Below are 20082 nucleotides of genomic sequence, written 5' to 3'. Positions count from 1 at the left end.
GTAGTTCTCATTATTGGTATATAGGAATTCAACCGATTTTTGTATGTTTATCTTGTATCCTGCTACTCTGCTGAATCTTTCTATTAATTCCAGTAGTTTTCTTGTGGAATCCTGTCTTGGTTATCTAGTGCTGCTATAACAGAAATACCACAAGTGGATGGCTTTAACAAAGAAAAATTTATTCTCTCACAGTCTAGTAGGCTACGAGTCCAAATTTAGGGCATCAGCTCCAGAGGAAAGCTTTCTCTGTCTGTTGGCTCTGGAGGAAGCTCTTTCTCATCAATCTTTCCCTGGACTAGAAGCTTCTCTGCACAGGAATCCTGGGTCCAAAAGATGCACTGTGCTCCTGGCACTGCTTTCTTAGTGATATGAGGTCCCTGTGGACTAAATTATGACATAGGGCTGGAGAGTTGATGTAGCCCTGAGGTAGGCAAGTGCAGGTGTATTGCTGGCCTTGCCAGCTGAAGGCAAACTGCATCTGATGGTCCTTAGAAACAGGTATGGAGGAAAAGGCATTAGCCAGATCAGTATCTGCATACCAGGTACTAGGAGATGTATTAATTTGCTCAAGCAGTGAAACTACATCTGGAACAGCAGCTGCAATTGGAGTCACCACCTGGTTAAGTTTTCGATAATCTATTGTCATTCTTCAAGATCCATCTGTTTTTTGCACAGGCCAAATAGGTAAGTTGAATGGGGATGTGGTGGGAATTACCACCTCTGCATCCTTCCAGTCCTTGATGGTGGCAGTAATCTCTGCAATCCCTGCAAGAATGCAGTATTGCTTTTGCTTTACTATTTTCCTAGGTAGAGGTAGTTCTCATGGTTTCCACTTGACTTGACTTTTCATACCGTAATAGCCCTTACTCTATTTGTCAGGGATCCAGTGTGGGGGTTCTACCAGTTGCTGAGTATATCTATTCCGATTATGCATTCTGGAACTGGGGAAATCGCTACAGGATGGGTTCGGGGACTCACTGGACCTACTGTGAGACAGACATGAGTCAAGACTTCATTAATACCCTGACCTCCATATGCCTCCACTTAGACTGGTGGGCCACAGTGATGTTTTGGGTCTCTTGGAATTAGTGTCAGTTCAGAGCCAGTATCCTGTAATCCCTGAAAAGTCTGATTATTTCCTTTTCCCCAATGAACAGTCACTCTAGTAAAAGGCTGTAGATCCCTTTGGGGAAGGCTGGGAGAGAGATTAATAGTAAAAATTTTTGGCAGTGTGTTGGAGTCCTTCCAAAAGGGGACCCAGCCTCCCCTTCATTTAAGGGGTTGTGGGTCTTTAAACTCGCTCAAATCTAGGAATTGATTGAGGGACCGTGACTCTCTATTCTGGCAATTCGAGTTAGACTGCTGTTCACCTTACATAGAATTCATCGTTGGTACAAATCAAGTAAATATTTAGTAGATTTCCTATCCATTTCACTCCTAGGGACACCATGACTAAGTAGCCAATGCCATAAGTTCATACGAGTCAGACTATTGTGATTACTGCTTTGACTCCGCTGTCCATTACTGTAACCACGCCCACCTTGTCTTTGTCGATTGAGTGCCACCACTTGGCCCCTACTACCACGGGGTCCAATCAGCCCCATTATAGTTAGGTGTCTTAATTCAGTTAGGGCGGTTCCCTCTGTCAAATCTGATTTACATAAAGTAGTAATCACAGCAGTCTTCAAGGATGCTGGAGCTCCCTTCACAAATTTGTTCCTCACAGTTGTGATAAAAGGTGTGTCCTCTGGGCACTTCATGTGTGGGTCTGGTGGTCTAACCTGATAAATCCATTCTAGCATGCCAATTTCCCTAAGCCTTTGGATACCTTCTTCTACAGTATACCAAGGCAGGTCTGTTACTTCAACTTAATTTAGTGTAGGCCACCTCGTAATCTATGCTTCAGCAACCCAACCAAATGAACTGTTAGATCCTTTCCTAACTTCTTAAGACGAAACACTGAATGAAGAATCTGTGCTTAGTGGATCCATATGAATAGACTCAGAATGATCCATCTTTATGTTCCTTGTACCATTATCCCACACCCTTAATAGCTACTCCCACACATATTCCCCAGAGTTCTGTTTGTATGTATTAGAAAAGTCAAGCAGTTCTTTTGAAGTGTAGTGTACCTCCCCCTGGGTCACACTTTGTACTTCACCTTTTGGGGCTCACTGGGCCTTAAGTCTAGTTATAGGTCTAGAAGCCAGAATCAGTAGTGTGGAATTGTTTTGAGAACATTCAGCATTGTCTGGTAAAGCATCTGCCTCAGGTGATTCCCCAGGCAATGACTCAGGCAAGGGCTCTTTAGAGGCAGCTGGGCTAGGGCTAATCTCATTAGATGGGAGTGAAGGGGATATTGGTTTTTCTGGGAAGGGTGGTTTAGCAGACAAACATGAAGTAATCTCTTCAGATGGGAGTGGTTATGGTGGTAGGAGTGATTCAACAGAATTTAGGGACTCAGTGTCTCCAGCTTCGAGATTATCTGCCCATATGTACTCATCTCAAGTTTCAGGATCCCATTTCTTCTCAATCAATGCCCTTACTTTATCTTCAGATAACCTCCTGAGGTTGGCAATTGAGCTGGCATTGTAATTCAGCCACTTTTACAATAAGACTCTGGGTTTGGTTTTTGGCAATATCAGCTCTGTTACTACAAGAAATAAGGCTTTCTTTCAAAGTACAAGTGGAAACTTTGAGGTCATTTATGTGGCACTTGAGCTTTGACTCTGAAGCCCTGAGTGCATCTCTTTCTTTCACCAGTTTGTCTAGAGAAAGGACCAACTAACTAGCTTCCTTATACTTCTCATTCTGACAAAACTGTAGAAAGGTATCCCGCATATGTTCACCCAGAGCCTTGCCTTTCACCAATACCTGATCTACTGGTGGTGATATTTTGCATATTTGTATTACCACCTCACACCATGGATTAGCAGTGCCCTCTTTACTGCTGGAAGCAGAGTCATCAACATTTTTAAGACTAGCCAGACATGAGAACCAATTTAGAAAACTCATCCTTACAATTTTGTTTCTCTAGAACTACTCTCAGTACCAGTCTTAGGCTGGGTTCTCTGGAGAACCAAACCAGTAAAGCATATAAATATATATATAGAGAGATTTGTATCAAAGAAACGGCTTACACGATTGTAGCGGCTGGAACATCCCAAGTCTGTGGATTAGGATAGAGGCTTCTCCTGATACATGTAGTCGCAGGGGCCGGTGAACCCAAGATTGGCAGGTCAGAGAGTAGGGCTTCACTTACAGACTGTGAAGATCGATGAATCCTAAGATCAGCAGATAAGCTGATAGCTCAAGTCCCAAGAACTGGAGGTCAGACGAACAGGAGGCAGCCGCAGGATCCAGAGTGAGCAAAAAGTCAGAACGTCTGCTTATATTCGGATGCAGCCCACACCCCCAAGGAAACTCCTTTCAACTGATTGGCTACTTACAGCAGATCCCATCATGGGAGTACCACATATAAACACTGAGAATCATGGCCCAGCCAAGTCGACACACAATCTTAACCATCACAAGTCCTTTGGGTTCTCTGTGTATAGTATCATATCTGCAAACAGGAATAGTTTTACTTCTTCCTTACCAATTTGGATGCCCTTTGTTTCTTTTTCTTGCCTTATTGCTCTAGCTAGGACTTCCAGCACAGTGTTAAATAGGAGTGGTGATAAAGGGCATCCTTGTCTTGTTCCTGTTCTCAGGGGGAATGTTTTCAGCCTCTCTGTTACGAATGATGTTGGCTGTTGGTTTTGTATAGGTGACCTTTATTATGTTGAGGAATTTCCCTTCTATACCTATTTTATTGAGAGTTTTTATCAGGAATGGATGTTGGACTTTGTTGAATGCCTTTTCTGCATTGATTGAGATGATTGTGTGATTCTTCTCTTTTGTTTTATTTATGTGGTGGATTATGTTGATTGATTTTCTAATGTTGAACCATCCTTGCATACCTGGTGTGAATCCTACTTGGTCATGGTGTATTATTTTTTTGATATGATGCTGAATTCTATTAGCTAGGATTTTGTTGAGGATTTTTGCATCTATATTCATGAGAGATATTGGTCTATAATTTTCTTTTTTTGTGGTGCCTTTGCTTGGTTTTGGTATCAAGGTTATGCTGGCCTCATAGAATGAATTTGGAAGTATCCCTTCATTTTCTATGTTCTGAAATAGTTTGAGTAGTACTGGTGCAAGCTCTTCTCTAAATGTTTGGTAGAATTCTCCAGTGAAGCCATCTGGGCCAGGGCTTTTTTGTTGGGACTTTTTTTTTTTTTTCTTTATTACCTTTTCAGTCTCTTCCCTTGTTATGGGTCTGTTCAGATTTTCAAACCCAGTTTGTGTTAGTTTAGATATGTAATGTGTTACTAGAAATTTGTCCATTTCCTCTAGGTTTTCACATCTGTTGGAATATAGTTTTTCATAGTACTCTGTTATGATCCTTTTTATTTCTTTTGGCTCTGTTGTAGTGTTCCCCATTTCATTTCTTATTTGGGTTATTTGCATCCTCTCTTGTTTTGTCAGTTTGGCCAATGGTTTGTCAATTTTGTTAATCCTTTCAAAGAACCAACTTTTGGTTTTGTTGATTCTTTCTATTGTTTTTCTATCCTCTATTTCATTTATTTCTACTCTGATCTTTATTATTTCCTTTCTACTGGTGGCTGTGGGCTTCTTTTGCTGTTCTCTTTCTATTTGTTCAAGTTGTATAGCTAATGTTTTGATTTTGTCATTTTCTTCTTTTTTGATGTGTGTGTCTGTTGCTATAAATTGACCTCTGAACACTGCCTTTGCTGTGTCCCAGAGGTTTTGGGATGATGTGTTTTCATTCTCATTTGATTCTAGGAATTTTTTTATTCCATCTTTGATTTCTTCTATTACCCAGTGGTTGTTAAGCAAGGAGTTGTTCACTTTCCATATATTTGATTACTTTTCTTTGCTCTTTTTATTATAAATTTCTACTTTATGGCATTGTGATCAGAGAAGATGCTTTGTATTATCTTAGTGTTTTGGATTTTGTTGAGAGTTGCTTTGTAGCCTCAGATGTGGGCTACTCTGGAGAATGTTCCATGTGCCTTGGAAAAGAATATGTGCTTTGCTGCTGTGGAGTGTTCTGTATATGTCTGTGAGGTCCAGTTTGTTGATTGTGGCCTTTAGATCTTCTGTATCTTTGTTGAGTTTCTTTCTAGATATTCTGTCCTTTACTGAGAGTGGTGTGTTGAAGCTTCTTACTATTATTGTGGAACTGTCACTTTCTCTTTTCAGTGCTGTTAAAGTTTATGTATTTTGGAGGCCTGTCATTGAGTGTGCAGATATTTGCTATAGTTATGTTCTCCTGGTGGATTGTCCCTTTAATCATTATATAATGTCCTTCTTTGTCATTTATGGTGGTTTTTGTTTTAAAGTCTATTTTATCTGAGATTAGTATCGCCACTTCTGCTCTTTTTTGGTTGCTGTTTGCTTGATATACTTTTTTCCATCCTTTGATTTTAATTATTTATGTCTTTATTTCTAAGGTGTGTCTCTTGTAGACAGCATAGAGATGTATCGTGGTTTTTTTAATCCATTCTGTCACTCTTTTTCTCTTTACTGGTGCATTTAAGCCATTTATGTTCGGTGTGATTATTGATAGGTATGAGTTTATTGCTGTCATTTTGTAGTGCTTTTTTTGTGGTGCTGACATTTTCTTTGTTCCTCTTACACTTCTGTCCTGAATTCCTTTTGTTTGTTGATTTTTTTTTTTCATTTCTTTCATATTTGTAGATTTTGTGTTTACTGAGACTTTGTTTTTTTCTTATTTTGATAAGTATGTTTGTTAACATTCTTTGTGGTTACCTTGAAATTTACCCCTATCTTCCTAAGTTTAAACCAGTCTTTTATTACTTGATATCTCCTTGACTTCCTCTCCATTTGAAAGTGCTTTACTTAGACCGTTTATTCCCTCTTTTATTGTTCTGACGTTGTTGTCATTTTAGATTGACCTCTCTGGTTCCCTGTTGTAAATTTTTTAGTTTTATCCTTGAAGTTCATTATCTAGGTTGGTATCTGGCTGATGTTGTCTTATGTCCTAGATTCAGGTTGTTGTCTGATGTTGTTGGTTCTCTAGCCAGAGGACTCCTGTTAATAATTCTTTTTTGGTTTGGTTTTTACATATTCCCTTAATTTCTGGAAATGTCCTGATTTCACCATCATATTTGAGCAGGAGTTTTGCAGGATATATTATTCTTGGTTGGCAGTCTTTTCTTTCAAGATTTTATACTTGTCCTCCTATTGTCTTCTTGCCTGCATGTTTTCTGCTGAGTAATGAGAGCTTATTCTTATTGTTTCTCTTTTGTATGTGACTTTTGATTTTTCTCAGGATGCTCTCAGTATTCTTTCTTTGTCTTTGGTTTTAATGAGTGTGATTATGTTATGTCTTGGTGATTTTCTTTTGGAGTCTATCCTATATGGGGTTCGTTGAGTTTCTTGGATGGTTGGCTTTTCATCTTTCATGATACTAGGGAAGTTTTCTGTCAGCAAATCTTCAGTGATCCTCTCTGTGTTTTCTGTTTTCTCCCCCTGTTCTGGAACTCCAGTCACACGCAGATTTTTGCTTTTCATTGTATCCCACATTATTCTCAGGGTTTCTTCATTTTTCTTCATTCTTTTTTCTGATTTTTCCTCAAACAAAGTGGTGTCCAAGGATTTGTCTTCAATTTTGCTGATCTTCCATTGTTTCAAATTTACCCCTAAAACCTTCTGTTGCACAGCCGATTTCTGAAATCTTGTTGTTTATCTTTTGGATTTCTAATTGTTGTTTTTGTATGATTTCTAGTTGTTTATTTATTTTTGCATTTTGTTCCTGTATTATTTTCCTGAATTCTTCATTGCTTTGTCTGTGTTTTCCCTGATTGTGTCTATTTTTTCCTTATTTTTGTCTTCATTTTCCTTCATCTTTTAGAGAACCCTGAATATTAGAGTTTTGAATTCCCTACCGGGTATTCCAGTGCTTTTCTTCTACCCTAACGTCATCTGGTGTTTTATTTTTGCCACTTGCTGGATCCATCCTCTCCTGGTTTTTTAATATGTTTTGATATTGTCTGCTGTTTCCAGGACATTCAGTAATATTTTCTTATTATTATTGGTTGTAAATTTGATTGTTTCATCCTGCTTTTTTGTTTTATTTGGTTATATCTGGGCAGGCAGCCTGGGTGTCTTTTGTTGCTTGCTCACCTGTGGACATGATAATTCTCACCACCTTGTCCAGGTGGGCAGGGCTGTTCACTCAACTATGGTGTAGTAGGGTGTGTTCAGCGGGGGTAAAGGGGTGGGGATGGGTAGGTTGTGGCATGAACTGGGACTGACAGGGTGGGGCCAAGGGGCAGGGCAGGGCAGGGCCCAGGGGACTGCATTGGTGCCACTTGGGGGCTCAGTACGCAGTGCAAGGTGCAGATAGGCAGGAGCGAAAGGATAGGATGTGATGTATGGAGCTAAGTGGGTGGGTGAAAGAAGAGAAAGAAGACAGAGAAACAAAAGCAAAAAAAAAAAAAAGAAAAATGAAGGAAAAAAGAATAAAATGGTGGCATGGTAGAATTCAGTGGGTGGGGGTGGTGCAGACCTGGCAAGGCCATGTGGTAGTGGCCTTCTAGCTGAGCAGTGTGGCTCGGCCTGTCAAGAAGGGGCGTGGGTGGTGCATGGGGCTAGGTGGGCAGGAGAAAGGGAAGGAAAGGAGAAAGAGAGAGAAGAAACCAACAAACAAACAAAATAAATAAATAAAAATAAAAACAACAAAAAATATATATGGTGATGGGGGAGCCAGCCATTGGTGGCAGGGCGGAATTGGGGTGGCGGCAAGCTGATGTCTCTCTCACCAGGTGGCACAGTACGGCCTCTTAGGAAGGAGGGAGGCAATGCAGGGCCTAGATGGAAGGGAGAAGGAAAAGAGAGCAAGGGAAAGATAAAGAAAAATAAAAAATATGGTGCTAAGGGAGCCAGCCTGTGGGGGCAGCACAGACCTAGACAGGCTGTGTGCAAGAAGCTCTCCAGCTGAGCAGTACAGCCCAGCCCTCCAAGAAGGGGGGTTGGTGCACAGGGCTAGGTGGGTGGGAGAAAGGAAAGGAAAGAGAGAGAGAGAATAAACAACAACAAAAAAAAGAAAGAAAGAAAAACAAAAATAAATAAAATGGCACTCAGAGAGCTGGTTGGTGATGGTGGTGCAGACCCAGGGAGGCCACATGCAGTGACTCTTCAGCCTAGCAATGTAGTACAGCCCCTCAAGAAGGGGTGGGGGCAGTGTTCAGGGCTGGGTGGGTGGGTGGGAAAAAGGAAAGGAAAGAAGGGAGAGAGAGATGCAACAAAAAAAGCCAAAAAAAAAAAAATCAAAAAACAAAAAAATGGCAACAAAGGGGCTGGCCGGTGGGGGCTGAGCGGACCTGGGTAGCAGTGAGCTGATGTCTCTCCAGCCGAGCGACTGTGACCTATTGGAAAGTGGCAAAGGCCTCATACAGTGAAGATGGGTGAGGAGTGAGAAAGCGTTTATCCCTGTTTAACGGGTACGCTGTCTCCTGTTGGGAGCTGCATGAAATTGCCTTCCCATACTCCATGTCCTTAGTGGCTGAGGTCCCAGATGTCGAATCCAAGCTGCAGTGAGCTGGTAGGGGACCTCAACTCTGTAGCTCTCATTTCTCTGTTCTCTGTGAGTTTCTTATTCCATTTGGTGTTTGATCGAGTTCTTTATTCCTTCATTTGATGCTTAGGGTTCCAGGATTGACGTTTGTATCTGTTTTACTTAGTTTTTCGGGTCTTTGCTACAAAGGGATGGCATGGTGTTTTTGTCTATAGCACCATGTTGGCTCCTTTGTTTAAATTTTTTTTTTTTTACAAGAGATGCGTATTTTATTTCTTCACTGACATATGACATATGTACAGTTGAATATAAATTAAAGACCTGCTTGTACACCAAAAGCAGGTCCTTCAGTCACAGGCTGGCTCACAAGAGAAGCGTCCACTCCTTGGCCCAGAGTTTGGATTTTGCCAGCTTTGAGCTCATCAATTTCTTCAATATCCTTAGGTGTCAGATCTTCATAGCAGTTGTCATTTATTTGAACCGTTGGTGCATTTACAAAGGCACCTAAACATTCCACCTCTATAAGGAAAATTTGTCAGGTGTAGTCTCCCCAACCTTTATTCCAAGCTTTCTCTGAATGGCCTGCAGTATGCTGTCAGAATCTCCAAGCATGCAAGGTGTGGTAGCGCAGACCCGAATGTGGTACTTTCCAACTGGCTTACATTTATAAAAAGTTGCTACTTCATATACTCTCATTGGAGGTACTTGTAAAATGTCTACAACCTTGTTCATGGCAGAGATGGGCAACCATCCATTCTGTCCCTGCACTAAGTCCAGGACTGGAAGCACAATTGCTGCTTTGTGCCCTTCTGGATAGTTTTTTACAATTGCCTCTATCCTCTTATAGTTTTCTGGTGTAAAATCAAATAGAGTATCTGGATTATTCTCAGGAGTATCTCTGTGCACAAATAAAGTTCTTCCACCTCCATTTTGCACAACTGTCTTATGTAAATTCCTTATGTTTTCCCCACTAGATGGTGAGGCCAGCTGCCCTGGCCTGGAGCCCTGTGGAGAAGAAGATGGCAGGCCAAACCATTCGCCTTTTCCCCCACCTGTTTAACTTTCTGAGTAACCTCATCAGTTCTAATAGTTTTTTTTTTTTTTTGTAGTCTTTAGGATTTTATACATACAAGATCATATCATATGCAAATAGATCATTTTCTTCCTTTCCAATATTTAAAAATTTTTTTTTTTTTTTTGCCTAATTGCTTTGATTAGAACTTCTAGTACAATGCTGAATAAAAGTGGTGAGAGTGGACATCTTGTCTTGTTCTTGATCGTAGAAATATTTGAATTCATTTTTAATATTTTGCTTTTCTGTATCCTTATATATATATATATATATATTCATTAGAACTATGAAACATCTGTAATTTTTTGTGAAAAAATTATCAAAAGAGAATGAGAGATAGAATTAAACTTTGCAAATGACACTGGGGAAACTAGTCTATAGGACCAACAGTCTACACAAACCATGGCCTCTTCTACCCTGAGATCAGAAAAACTAGATGGTGCCTGGCTACCATTAATGATCTTTCTAATCAGGGCCACAATAGATGGATCCTGATAGACGGAGAAAAAATGTGGAACAGAACTCAAATCCTTAAAAGTCCAGACTTATTGGACCAATTGAGACTAGAGGACTTCCAGAGACTATTGCCCTGACATACTCCATAAACCTTGAACCAAAACTACCCTGAGGACACCTTTTAGCTAAGAAACAGATTGGCTCATAAAATAAAGAATATTACCAGTGAGTACTGTGCACCTTTAGAAAATCATCTATATGAGACTAATGGTCCAACAATTACTCTAAAGCAAAGATGAAAGGGTAGGGGGACAGGGAAACCAGAATACTGGAAATGAAACATCTGAGGGAATTGAGAATGTTAACACATTGTGAAAAATGTAACCAATGTCTCTGAACAATTTATGTAGTAATTGTTAAATGGGAACTTAATTTGCTGTGTAAATTTTCACCAAAAAACACAGTAAAAAAAAATTTTTTTTTTTAAGTGATACAGAGGCAGTGAAGAATGACTGCTTAACAGGTATGGGGTCTTCTTTGGGGATGATGAGAATGTTTGGAAACTAGATGGAGGTGATAGTTGAACAACATTGTGAATGTACTAAATGATACTGAATTGTACACTTTAAAATGGTTAATTTTATGTGAGTTTTTTACCACAATAAAAAAAAGTGATAATTTTCTTAGAAGATACATTTGCAGATTTTCCAATGAAAGGAAAGTTTATTAAGATTTGTTTTATTTACTGGTCATCACCTGGGCATCTCTTTCCTGAACATACTTGCTGTGAAACTAGATTTTCTTCTATTATGGGAAATCACATGTTACCTTTTAAGGACTATATCCTAGAAAAATAATCTCTAACTCAGACGACTTAAAGAGAATTCTGTGGATTAAAAACTTAAATATCTAAGTTTTGATTCTTTTCCTTTTCAGAAGAATACAACTCTGAAGTATCTAAGAATGACTGGAAACAAGATTGAAAATAAAGGCGGAATGTTCTTTGCCGCAATGCTGCAAATTAATTCATCCTTAGAGACATTAGATCTGGGAGATTGTGATCTGGTGAGTAAACTGGTTATGAGAAGGTCACCCAGATCAGGAATGCCATTCTCCCAGGAAGCCAGCACAGAGCAGAATTGTTCAAGAGACCCTGAGCCTTATGAATGATTAATCTTGCCCCTAATGTCTAATATCAGAGAAAGGGGATTTTTCCCCCTAGACATAATGGTATTAACTGTTAATAAAATCAGATTGTAGTAAATAATACCATAGAAAAATACCCAGTATAACTAAAAATATTCCTAAACTTCCATCCAGTCCATCTTAACCTGTATGGGATTTTTAAAGAAATTGATCAGTTTGTTTTAATTAAACAAATACTACTTCACTCATTAAAATAATATGTATTTTTTACTTTTGAAAAAATTTTGTAGTGAGTAGTTATTTATATTGTAGCATAAAAACCTAAAATGATAATGGTTTGTAAAAACTGTTCCGAGCCTTTATCTGGTCTGATGAGAAATGTGTGTTTTTTGCATGTCTTCAGACTCCAGGCTTTGCTTTCTCAAACATGCTTTCAAACTTTCAGGCCCACTTTTTTTTTTTTTTCTTCAGTTGTGCTTTAAGTGAAAGTTTATAGCTCAAGTTAGTTTCTCATAGAAGAATTTATATACACATTGTCATGTGACCCCAGTAGCTATTCCTGTAATATGTCAGCACACTCCTCCTTTCCACCCCAGATTTCCCATGTCCATTCAACCAGCTCCTGTCCCTTTCCGTCAGGCCCACTTTTGAAAACCTATTGTACAGTCTCTGGGTTCCACCCAGCCATGCAAAATCACTGGGACATGCAAACAGTAAGATGGGCCAGGAGGCCCTTTGGGGTAACAGGTTCTGAAGAATTACTTTTAAGGAGGTAGGGGCAGCCAGTATGGTACTGTGAAAGCATTAATTCAACTCAGCATTTATTGTCTACATGTACCAGGCACTGTGCTAGATATTAAGGGTACAACAGTGAACCAGTATGGTCTCTGCTCCTATGGAGCTTATATTTTAGTTGGGAAAACATCAATAAACAAATAGAGAAACGTGCTATGAAGATGACAAACGGTGCTTTGATAATGCGGAAGAGGTAACCTCCTAAGATCGGATGGTTGCTGAAGACCTCTATAAGGGGGCAATATTTAGGAGTCATGAAGAATGAAAAGAAACTGCTATGGAGAAGGGTCATGGCAGAACATTCCAGGCAAGGAGTCTAGCATGTGTAGACTCTAAGCTAGTGTTTCTAAGTGTGGTATGAATAGCATTATTGGTGCAGAGTGAGGTAATTTTAATACTCACATATTTTACAGATTATTTCTGTTTTCCATTTATGCCAATGTTAGCAAATTTTATTTTATAATAAAAGTGAAATAGTGGGTTGATTTAACATAGAAGTATTAAGTAAGTAGTAAAAGTGATACTCAGGTGTGGCAAAAAACCATGAGGAAGGAACATGAATAAGGAAACTACTTGAAAGCAAGGAGGAGCCTGACAGGTTTTAAGAACTGAAAGGCCAGTGTGGCTGAGCACAGGGAGTAAAAGAGTGAAAGTGAAGGTGGAGAGGTCCTCAGGGGCTATATTAGGCAAGGTCACGTGGGTGGGAGGAAAGAGAGAGGACTGTGTTATAAATGCAGTGGGAAACCTTGGAAAGGTTTGAAGTTGCGGGGTGGCATGAACTGATTGATGTTTTCAAAAGATCACTCTGGTTTCTCAGTGAGGAGTTAGAGGGTGGCAAGAGGAAGCTGACTGCACACTTAGGAAGTTACTGCAGCCTTCTAGGTGAGAGATGATGTGGACTGGGGCTAGGGGGGTGGCCGAGAAGTAGAGAGGAATTGACTAATTTGAGACATCTTTTGGAGATGGGGTCAAGCAAGTGTTGAGGTCAACAGTGAAAACACGATTCACACAACAGGCACTGGATAGAACAGTCTTTACTTACATGGAACAGAAGCAGAGTAAGATCTGCTTTCTGCTTTAGTAGGGCATCAGTCCCCCATGGCCAGCGGGTCACTCCCTGCAGCTGACGCTAGATGGTGGGCTGCACACACCTGTCTCGTGCTGCAGGCGAAGGTCCCTGTCCCCTTCCTTCCAGGAACAGATAAAGCAGAGGGGTTGGCTAGGTGCCACCTGATGCACACACGTATGCAAAACAAACAAGTACACATTGAAGCCACAGCAGAGAGGCATCTCCAAACAAGGCAGAATGTCCAGTACAGACTGCTCTCTCCCTGTAAGAAGTTGTTTCTAGTCTGAGGCAGCCCAGAGGAGGTGAGAGAGTTGACCAAGTGCTGCCCTCCCAGCAGGTGGAATCTCTCCCATCAGGTAGAATTTGTAAGGCTTACTAATCAATTGGATGGGAGGGCACAAGGAATGGTGGAGTGAGGGGAGGCCCAGGTTTTCTAGCATAACAGCTGGGTGTGTGGGGTGGTGTCCATCATGGAGATGGGGAGGATTAGAGCTGTCCAATAAGGTAGAGAGGGAGGCCTGTGGGGGCTGTGAAAGACCAGTAACCCTCCCCTGCCACACACACACAGACACACACTTGAAGTACTAGTATGAATATAAAAGAATACTTATACACAGGGATGTGTTACAAGCAGTATGATCCTCTTGCTGAGATCCACATATACGTCTGTATATCTGAGGTTTGCATCATTGGGCATCATAGAGAACTTTGAGGATTTCAGAGCAAACCCAGAGGCAAACACCCTAGGAATAATGGATACTGAAACTTTAAGAAACTCCCCATGCATGTCATAGATGGATTTTAGGGCAAGGAAAAAAGAACACGGTAACAATTCATTTCTGAATTTCATCAGCCTACAATTCAAGGAGTATAATAAAATGAAAATAGTTTTGATTTATCAGCCCTCAGATAACTGAAATGTTTATTTAGGGAGACACTTTGTCAGACTTTGTCAGTTTCCTTAATGAATTTATCTGTTTTTAGGGAATGCAAAGTGTGATCGCATTTGCTACAGTACTAACCCAAAATCAAGCAATTAAGGGAATAAATCTAAACCGTCCTATACTGTATGGCGAACAGGTATGTTTTCAAAGTGATGGCAGTTAATATAACGTGAATAGAATTAAGGTATTGAAAGTTATTTCAGGGTTCATGAATGTACTATATTTTTGTAACTGTACTTACTATATCTTCTAAACTATTTACAAAGAAAGTTTTATTTATAGGAAATTATTACATTATTTCCTATAAATAATGTAAAACCACATAACTGTGATTTTAGATGTCGCTAACTTAAGTAGCAAACGTCATCTTTTTTCTTGTAAACAACTACTGGGTGAGTAGATCTGTGAGGGGCAAAGTAGTAAGCTGAAAGTATAAATGGTTCAAGTTGTAAAGGCCAGGCTTTAAAAGAGCCCAGTGTGAACTATGTTATTGTTTTTTGTTTTGTTTTGTTTGTTTTTGTTTTTTGTTACATTAACTGATATGACTGAACCATTAAGTCTTTGAAATTATCTTTGAAATGTGTATGAATAGCAGGTTGGCAAGTCTGGACTTGATCCTACAGGTAAGCTGCATATGGAAGATAAAAAGATGAGTAAACACATGGTTTCTACTTTCAGGGCTTCTCCCTTGAAACTTTAACTTCCTTTTGGGTATATGTCTTTTCCCATTAGTTGTAAAAAGTTATGGAATAAGAACTCATTTTATTATTGGTCTGAACAAAAGCATAGAGGTATATGTACTAAAAGGAAAAGAAAATGTTTATATACAGTCTTTAAATCATCTACCTCACTGTTGCCCATTAGTATGAGAAATTCAGAATTAACCATTTTTTAAAGTAGTATTTTTCAAATTCATAAGTGTATTTTCCTTTCTGTTCCTGCACAGACCTCTTCCTTTGGATTATCTCTGTGCTTTTCTGTACCAAAATTTTTGTAATCTTATATCATGCTAATTGTTTCATGTACATAAATCTATTCAACAAGACACCCAGAATCCTCAAATATAAGAACCCTACCCAAAATACAGGAGCCCTGGTGGCACAGTGGTTAAGCACTCAGCTGCTAACCTAACAGTCTGCAGTTCAAATCCACCAGCTGCTCCATGGGAGAAAGATGTGGCGATCTGCTCCCATAAAGATTACAGCCTAGGAAACTATTTGGGGCAGTTCTACTCTGTCATATAGGGTCTCATTATGAGTTGGATTGGACTCGATAGCACACAACCACCACAACCCAAAAATACATAAAAGATCAGCCAAGTACCTGGCTCAAAGTAGGTACACAGTGAATTATTTTATCATGATTCATTTACTCAGTAAATATTTGAGTGTAACTGTAAACCAGACACAGCGTTAGGTGCTATCGCTATAAAGTCAAATAAAGCACATGGCCCTTGTCCTCAAGGAACTTTCAGTCTGTGTGGATGTAGAGAGACATCCACAAGTAAAATGAAGAGTCTAAAGAGTGAACTTCTCAGGGTGCCATGAAGAAGGACATCAAAGTCAAAGCAGGGGGAGGTGGCTGGCAGAGAAATTTGTCAGATTGAGGACATGACAGGAGATTTGAAGGCTAAATTAGAAATTTTTTGATTAAATCTCTGAGGAAATAAGTATGTTAAAATTTATGAAATCTCGTTAGAAACACAGTCCCTCTTTTAAACATGTTGAGTGGTGTCATTTCCAAGTCCATCTGAGAGTAGTTATTAAAAGCTCAGCCTCTCTTGCAGGCCTAGGTCCTTGCTCTGGGCTTGGTGCTTCTCTGCAGCCAGCCAAGCACTAGCCTGCCTTCTATTCCTTTCTGTCCCTAAGGGTACTATTCCCTCTTAAATGGCTGTTGAGTAGAATTCTCTTGTGTTTCCCCCATACTGTGCTGTTCCCAAAGATAAACTTAAAACCTATTCCATTTAAGGTTTTGACTTTATTACCATGGAGGCACAGGGGATAACAAAACAAAAAGCCCTAAGATGCTGGATTTCACCCTTGGTTGCTCATTGACATTACCTGAGGCAGGAAAAACACTGATGCCATGCCACACTAAACAAATTAAATCAGAAAGTCGGGGCTAAAACCCTTTTTTATGTCTGACACTAGTTCCCTCCCTTTAATTAGGATGATCCATCTTTCAAGTTTCTTGGCCTAAAAATGCAATCAGGGCACAAAATACAAGTATTTATTATGTCCTCTATGCTAGTCACTAGGCAGAGCAATACTGGGACCCTCTAAGTGGTCAGTTCGCATTTTTTTATGATCCCAGACTAAACAGCATCCTTTTGGACATATCTTTTCAGTGTCAAAGTGATTATTTAAACAACTCAGATACAGAATTATTGTAGAATATTGAACAGTAATTAAATGTTTTGCATTTTCCTATAGAACAGATTTACTTTGTGCCAGGTACTTTTTGTCTACTCATTTAATTCTCTGAGGGAAGTATAATTTCACTTGTTTTACAGAAACAGGAATACCACAAGAGGGTAGCTTTTTTTCTCACAGTTCTGGAGGCTAAAACTCTAAATCAGGGTCTCAGCTGCTTTGAGTACTTCTGTGGGCCTCTCTCCTAGTCCTGGTAACTGCCATCAGTCCTGGGCATTCCTTGGTGTTCCTCACCACCCCCAACTCCCATGTGTATCTCTGTGTCTATTCTGCTCTTTTTTATAATGAAAAAATGATTAGGTTTAGGACCCGCTCTGCTCTGGTATGACCTCATTAGCATAACAAAAGAAAACTCCTATTTCCAAACAGGGTAATATTTATGGGTACCAACCAAAAAAAAAATAAAAACCAGTTACCATCAAGTCAATTCCAACCCATGGCAAATCCATGTGTTGCAGAGTGGAATTGCACTCCATAGAGTTTTCAAGACTGTGACCTTTCAAAAGCAGATCACCAGGCTTTTCTTCCAAGGCACCTCTGAGTGGGTTTGAACTGCCAAACTTTCTGTTAGTAGTCAAATGCTTAACTGTTTGCACCACCCAGGGCCTCCATTTACAGGTACAGGGTTGGGATTTCAACACTTACTTTGGGGGGACACAATTCAATCCATAACAAGGTTATATACTTTTTGCCTGGAAGCAGCTAGATTGAGGAACTTAAGGAAAAAAAACAAAAAAAAAAAAAAAAAGGTCTTCCAGTGACCAGAAAACAAGAGTAAAACATTTAAGAACATTTTATAAACATTTAGTCTGATTATAAAAATGAAGAATCAGATATATCATTGGATAATGAATTTTTTCTTTTTAATAAAAATCAAGATTGAAAGATGTGTTTGTATTTTGTCTAAAACTCATCAAGACTAGAGATCAAAAACAAAGTTCTGAAACATATGCAGAGTGTAGGAAAGGTTTAGAGATTCTTGAGAGGCCAGCAGTAGGGGAGCGTATATGCTAAATGGGAGGAGCCCTGGTGGCGAAGTGGTTAAGCGCTCTACTGCTAACCAAAAAGTTGGTGGTTCTAACAAAATATGTGGCAGTCTGCTTCTGTAAAGATTACAGCCTTGGAAACCCTATGGGGCAGTTCTACTCTGTCCTGCTGGGTCGCTATGAGTGGGAATTGACTCGACGGCAATGGTTTTTTTTTTTTTTTTATGTTAAACATATGATGGGACCAATTTTTTTTTCCTGAAATGATTGTTGGATTATTGTTGTTTTAAATCAAATTAGTCTATTTCACATCACTTAGTCACTGTATTTTACAAGTGCCTGCTACCTGTTTCTGAGTGGGCAAAGCTATCATTTGTGGCAGAGATGATTTTTTAATACAACAGGCCAAACAAATGAAATTGTAAACAAATAGTCTTAACCAATAAAATCTTTTTAAAAAGCTGATTTAAGTAACTTTATTCCACGTTTGGAATAAATATGTACTGCTTTAAAATTATATTTTAGAAACAAGATTTTAATTAAATTTTAGGAAGAGTCCACAGTCCATATAGGCCACATGTTGAAGGAAAATCACTGCCTTGTTGAACTACACATGTGTAAGCATAATATGAAAAATTGTGGCTTAAAACAGTTATGTGATGCACTGTATCTGAATAGTAACCTACGCTACCTTGATGTCAGCTGGTAAGTGATAATTTACACATTAAGTAATGTGAAAATTAAGTCACAGGAATAATCTATGTAAATATTCATATTCATAGGATACCTTGTTATACGCTAAATACAACCATTGTGGTGAACCTTTTAACTTAATTCTTAATATTTATTAATTCAGTTTATACTGATATCTTCTAATAACTTGAATGAGTAATTTACCTGTTAAACCAGGATACAAGCAATATTTTATAAAATTTCATTAACTTTCTTGCAATTAAGTGATTAAAATAAACCTTTACTAAAATAGAAAATACTTTCTGTTATTAGATAACAGTTTTAAAGCATTTTATCTCTATGAATAAAAGAAAAATACTTGCCATTTTCACATATAACTAAATAGTTTTCCTTTCCCAGCAACAGAATAACTCGTGATGGAATGGTGTTTTTGGCTGATGTACTGAGAAGCAATACCACCCTGGAAGTAATAGATCTTTCCTTCAACAGAATAGAAAATGCAGGAGCAAGCTATCTCAGTGAGACTCTTTCTTCACACAACAGGAGTCTTAAAGCGTTAGTATGGTTTTATATTTAATCAAAATAACATAATAACTCAAAAAAAAAAAATACGAACCTTAAACCCCTTAATTCTTAAGGTTATGATGAAGTATGAAAACCCAGTTTCTAAACTGACATAGTATTAAGTTACGGTAACAGCTCAGTTTCTTCTGTTTTTCCAAAAACAATATCTTTGAAAAATTTGTTTGATTCTAGTTATGACTGCTTCTAAAAATTAATGAGAAAATTCTTATTGCTTATGTTATTTATCCTGAGTCTCAGCAGAAAAATCGTAAGCATTCTATATGATGAAAATTTAAAAATAAAAATGAATTAAAAAGAAATTACTAGTTGGATGACTTTATCCTAAAAAGTATATCTGTAATCCACTCAAACATTTACTGAATAATTGATATAAAACAAGAGACTATTCTCAGAATGTAGGTAGCTCTATTAGGTATGTGAAACAGCTAGTTAGAAAACTTAAGTTTCTTGGATTTTAGAGATTATATGGTCAATATTTGATCACACCATTAAAATATAAATATACAATCAAATGTTTGTAATAAAAGTTGTGGCTAGCTCATGCATTCTCTCTTTGTGGAACTGTTGGTTTCCAGGGTCATTACTTTTTTTTTCTCCATAGGTTGTCAGTAGTTAGTAACAACATAGAGGGAGAAGGACTTGTTGCACTTTCACAATCAATGAAAACAAATATCACACTCTCTCATATCTACATTTGGGGAAACAAATTTGATGAGGCTACGTGTGTGGTAAGTTTTTTCTGAGATTTTCTCCATAACATCAGATATTATTCACAGCTTAGAATGGTGTCTTAAAATGGTTACAAAGCATAAGGAGACACTGTGGTTTTGATTATTTTTAACTTTGTTGTTGTTAGGTGTTGTCGAGTCAGTTGTGACTCATTGCGACCCCATGTACAACAGAACGAAACACTGCCCAGTCCTGCACCATCCTCATAGTCGTTGTTATGCTTGAGCCCATAGTTGAAGCCACTGTGTCAATCTATCTTAATTTAATCCATTAAATTAAGTTAAATTTTAACTTAAGTCCTAAAAAATAACTACTGGAAATTTTTGTGGTTGAAATAGCAAAAGATATCAAGTATCAGATACTAGCATAAAGATCACTGAATCACTCCTAACTCTTCCAAAGTTAAAAAGACTACTCACAATTGTCAATTTGTTCTAAATTTGACGTGGCAAAATTGCCCATTAGCTTTTCCCACATTAAACAAGACATGCAACTTGTAGAGATATTTGTCAAAATATTTGGTTTCTCACATATATAAATACAGAGATTCCTGGATACTACTTT

The 20082-nt window shown here is 38.6% G+C and overlaps 1 protein-coding gene and 1 pseudogene across 1 annotated transcript in view; one reads left to right on the top strand and one right to left on the bottom strand.

Annotated features, from left to right (window-relative positions):
• The window catches only part of LRRC34 (leucine rich repeat containing 34), a 27689-nt gene extending 7821 nt beyond the window's left edge, over positions 1-19868 (top strand). The window contains exons 5-8 of the mRNA XM_004383448.3: positions 11076-11204; positions 14134-14229; positions 18062-18216; positions 18604-19868. Coding sequence (XP_004383505.1) covers positions 11076-11204; positions 14134-14229; positions 18062-18216; positions 18604-18781 — 558 coding nt within the window. The 3' untranslated portion in view covers positions 18782-19868. The remainder of the gene's footprint in view (positions 1-11075; positions 11205-14133; positions 14230-18061; positions 18217-18603) is intronic.
• LOC105756660 (NADH dehydrogenase [ubiquinone] flavoprotein 2, mitochondrial pseudogene) lies at positions 8925-9647 on the bottom strand (annotated as a pseudogene).
• Positions 19869-20082: the final 214 nt, after the last annotated feature.

This window comes from Trichechus manatus, unplaced genomic scaffold, assembly GCF_000243295.1.
Source record: "Trichechus manatus latirostris isolate Lorelei unplaced genomic scaffold, TriManLat1.0 scaffold00110, whole genome shotgun sequence".
NCBI lineage: Eukaryota > Metazoa > Chordata > Mammalia > Sirenia > Trichechidae > Trichechus > Trichechus manatus.
The sequence above is the reverse complement of the archived record's forward strand: the minus strand, read 5'-3'. Positions and strand labels throughout refer to the sequence as shown.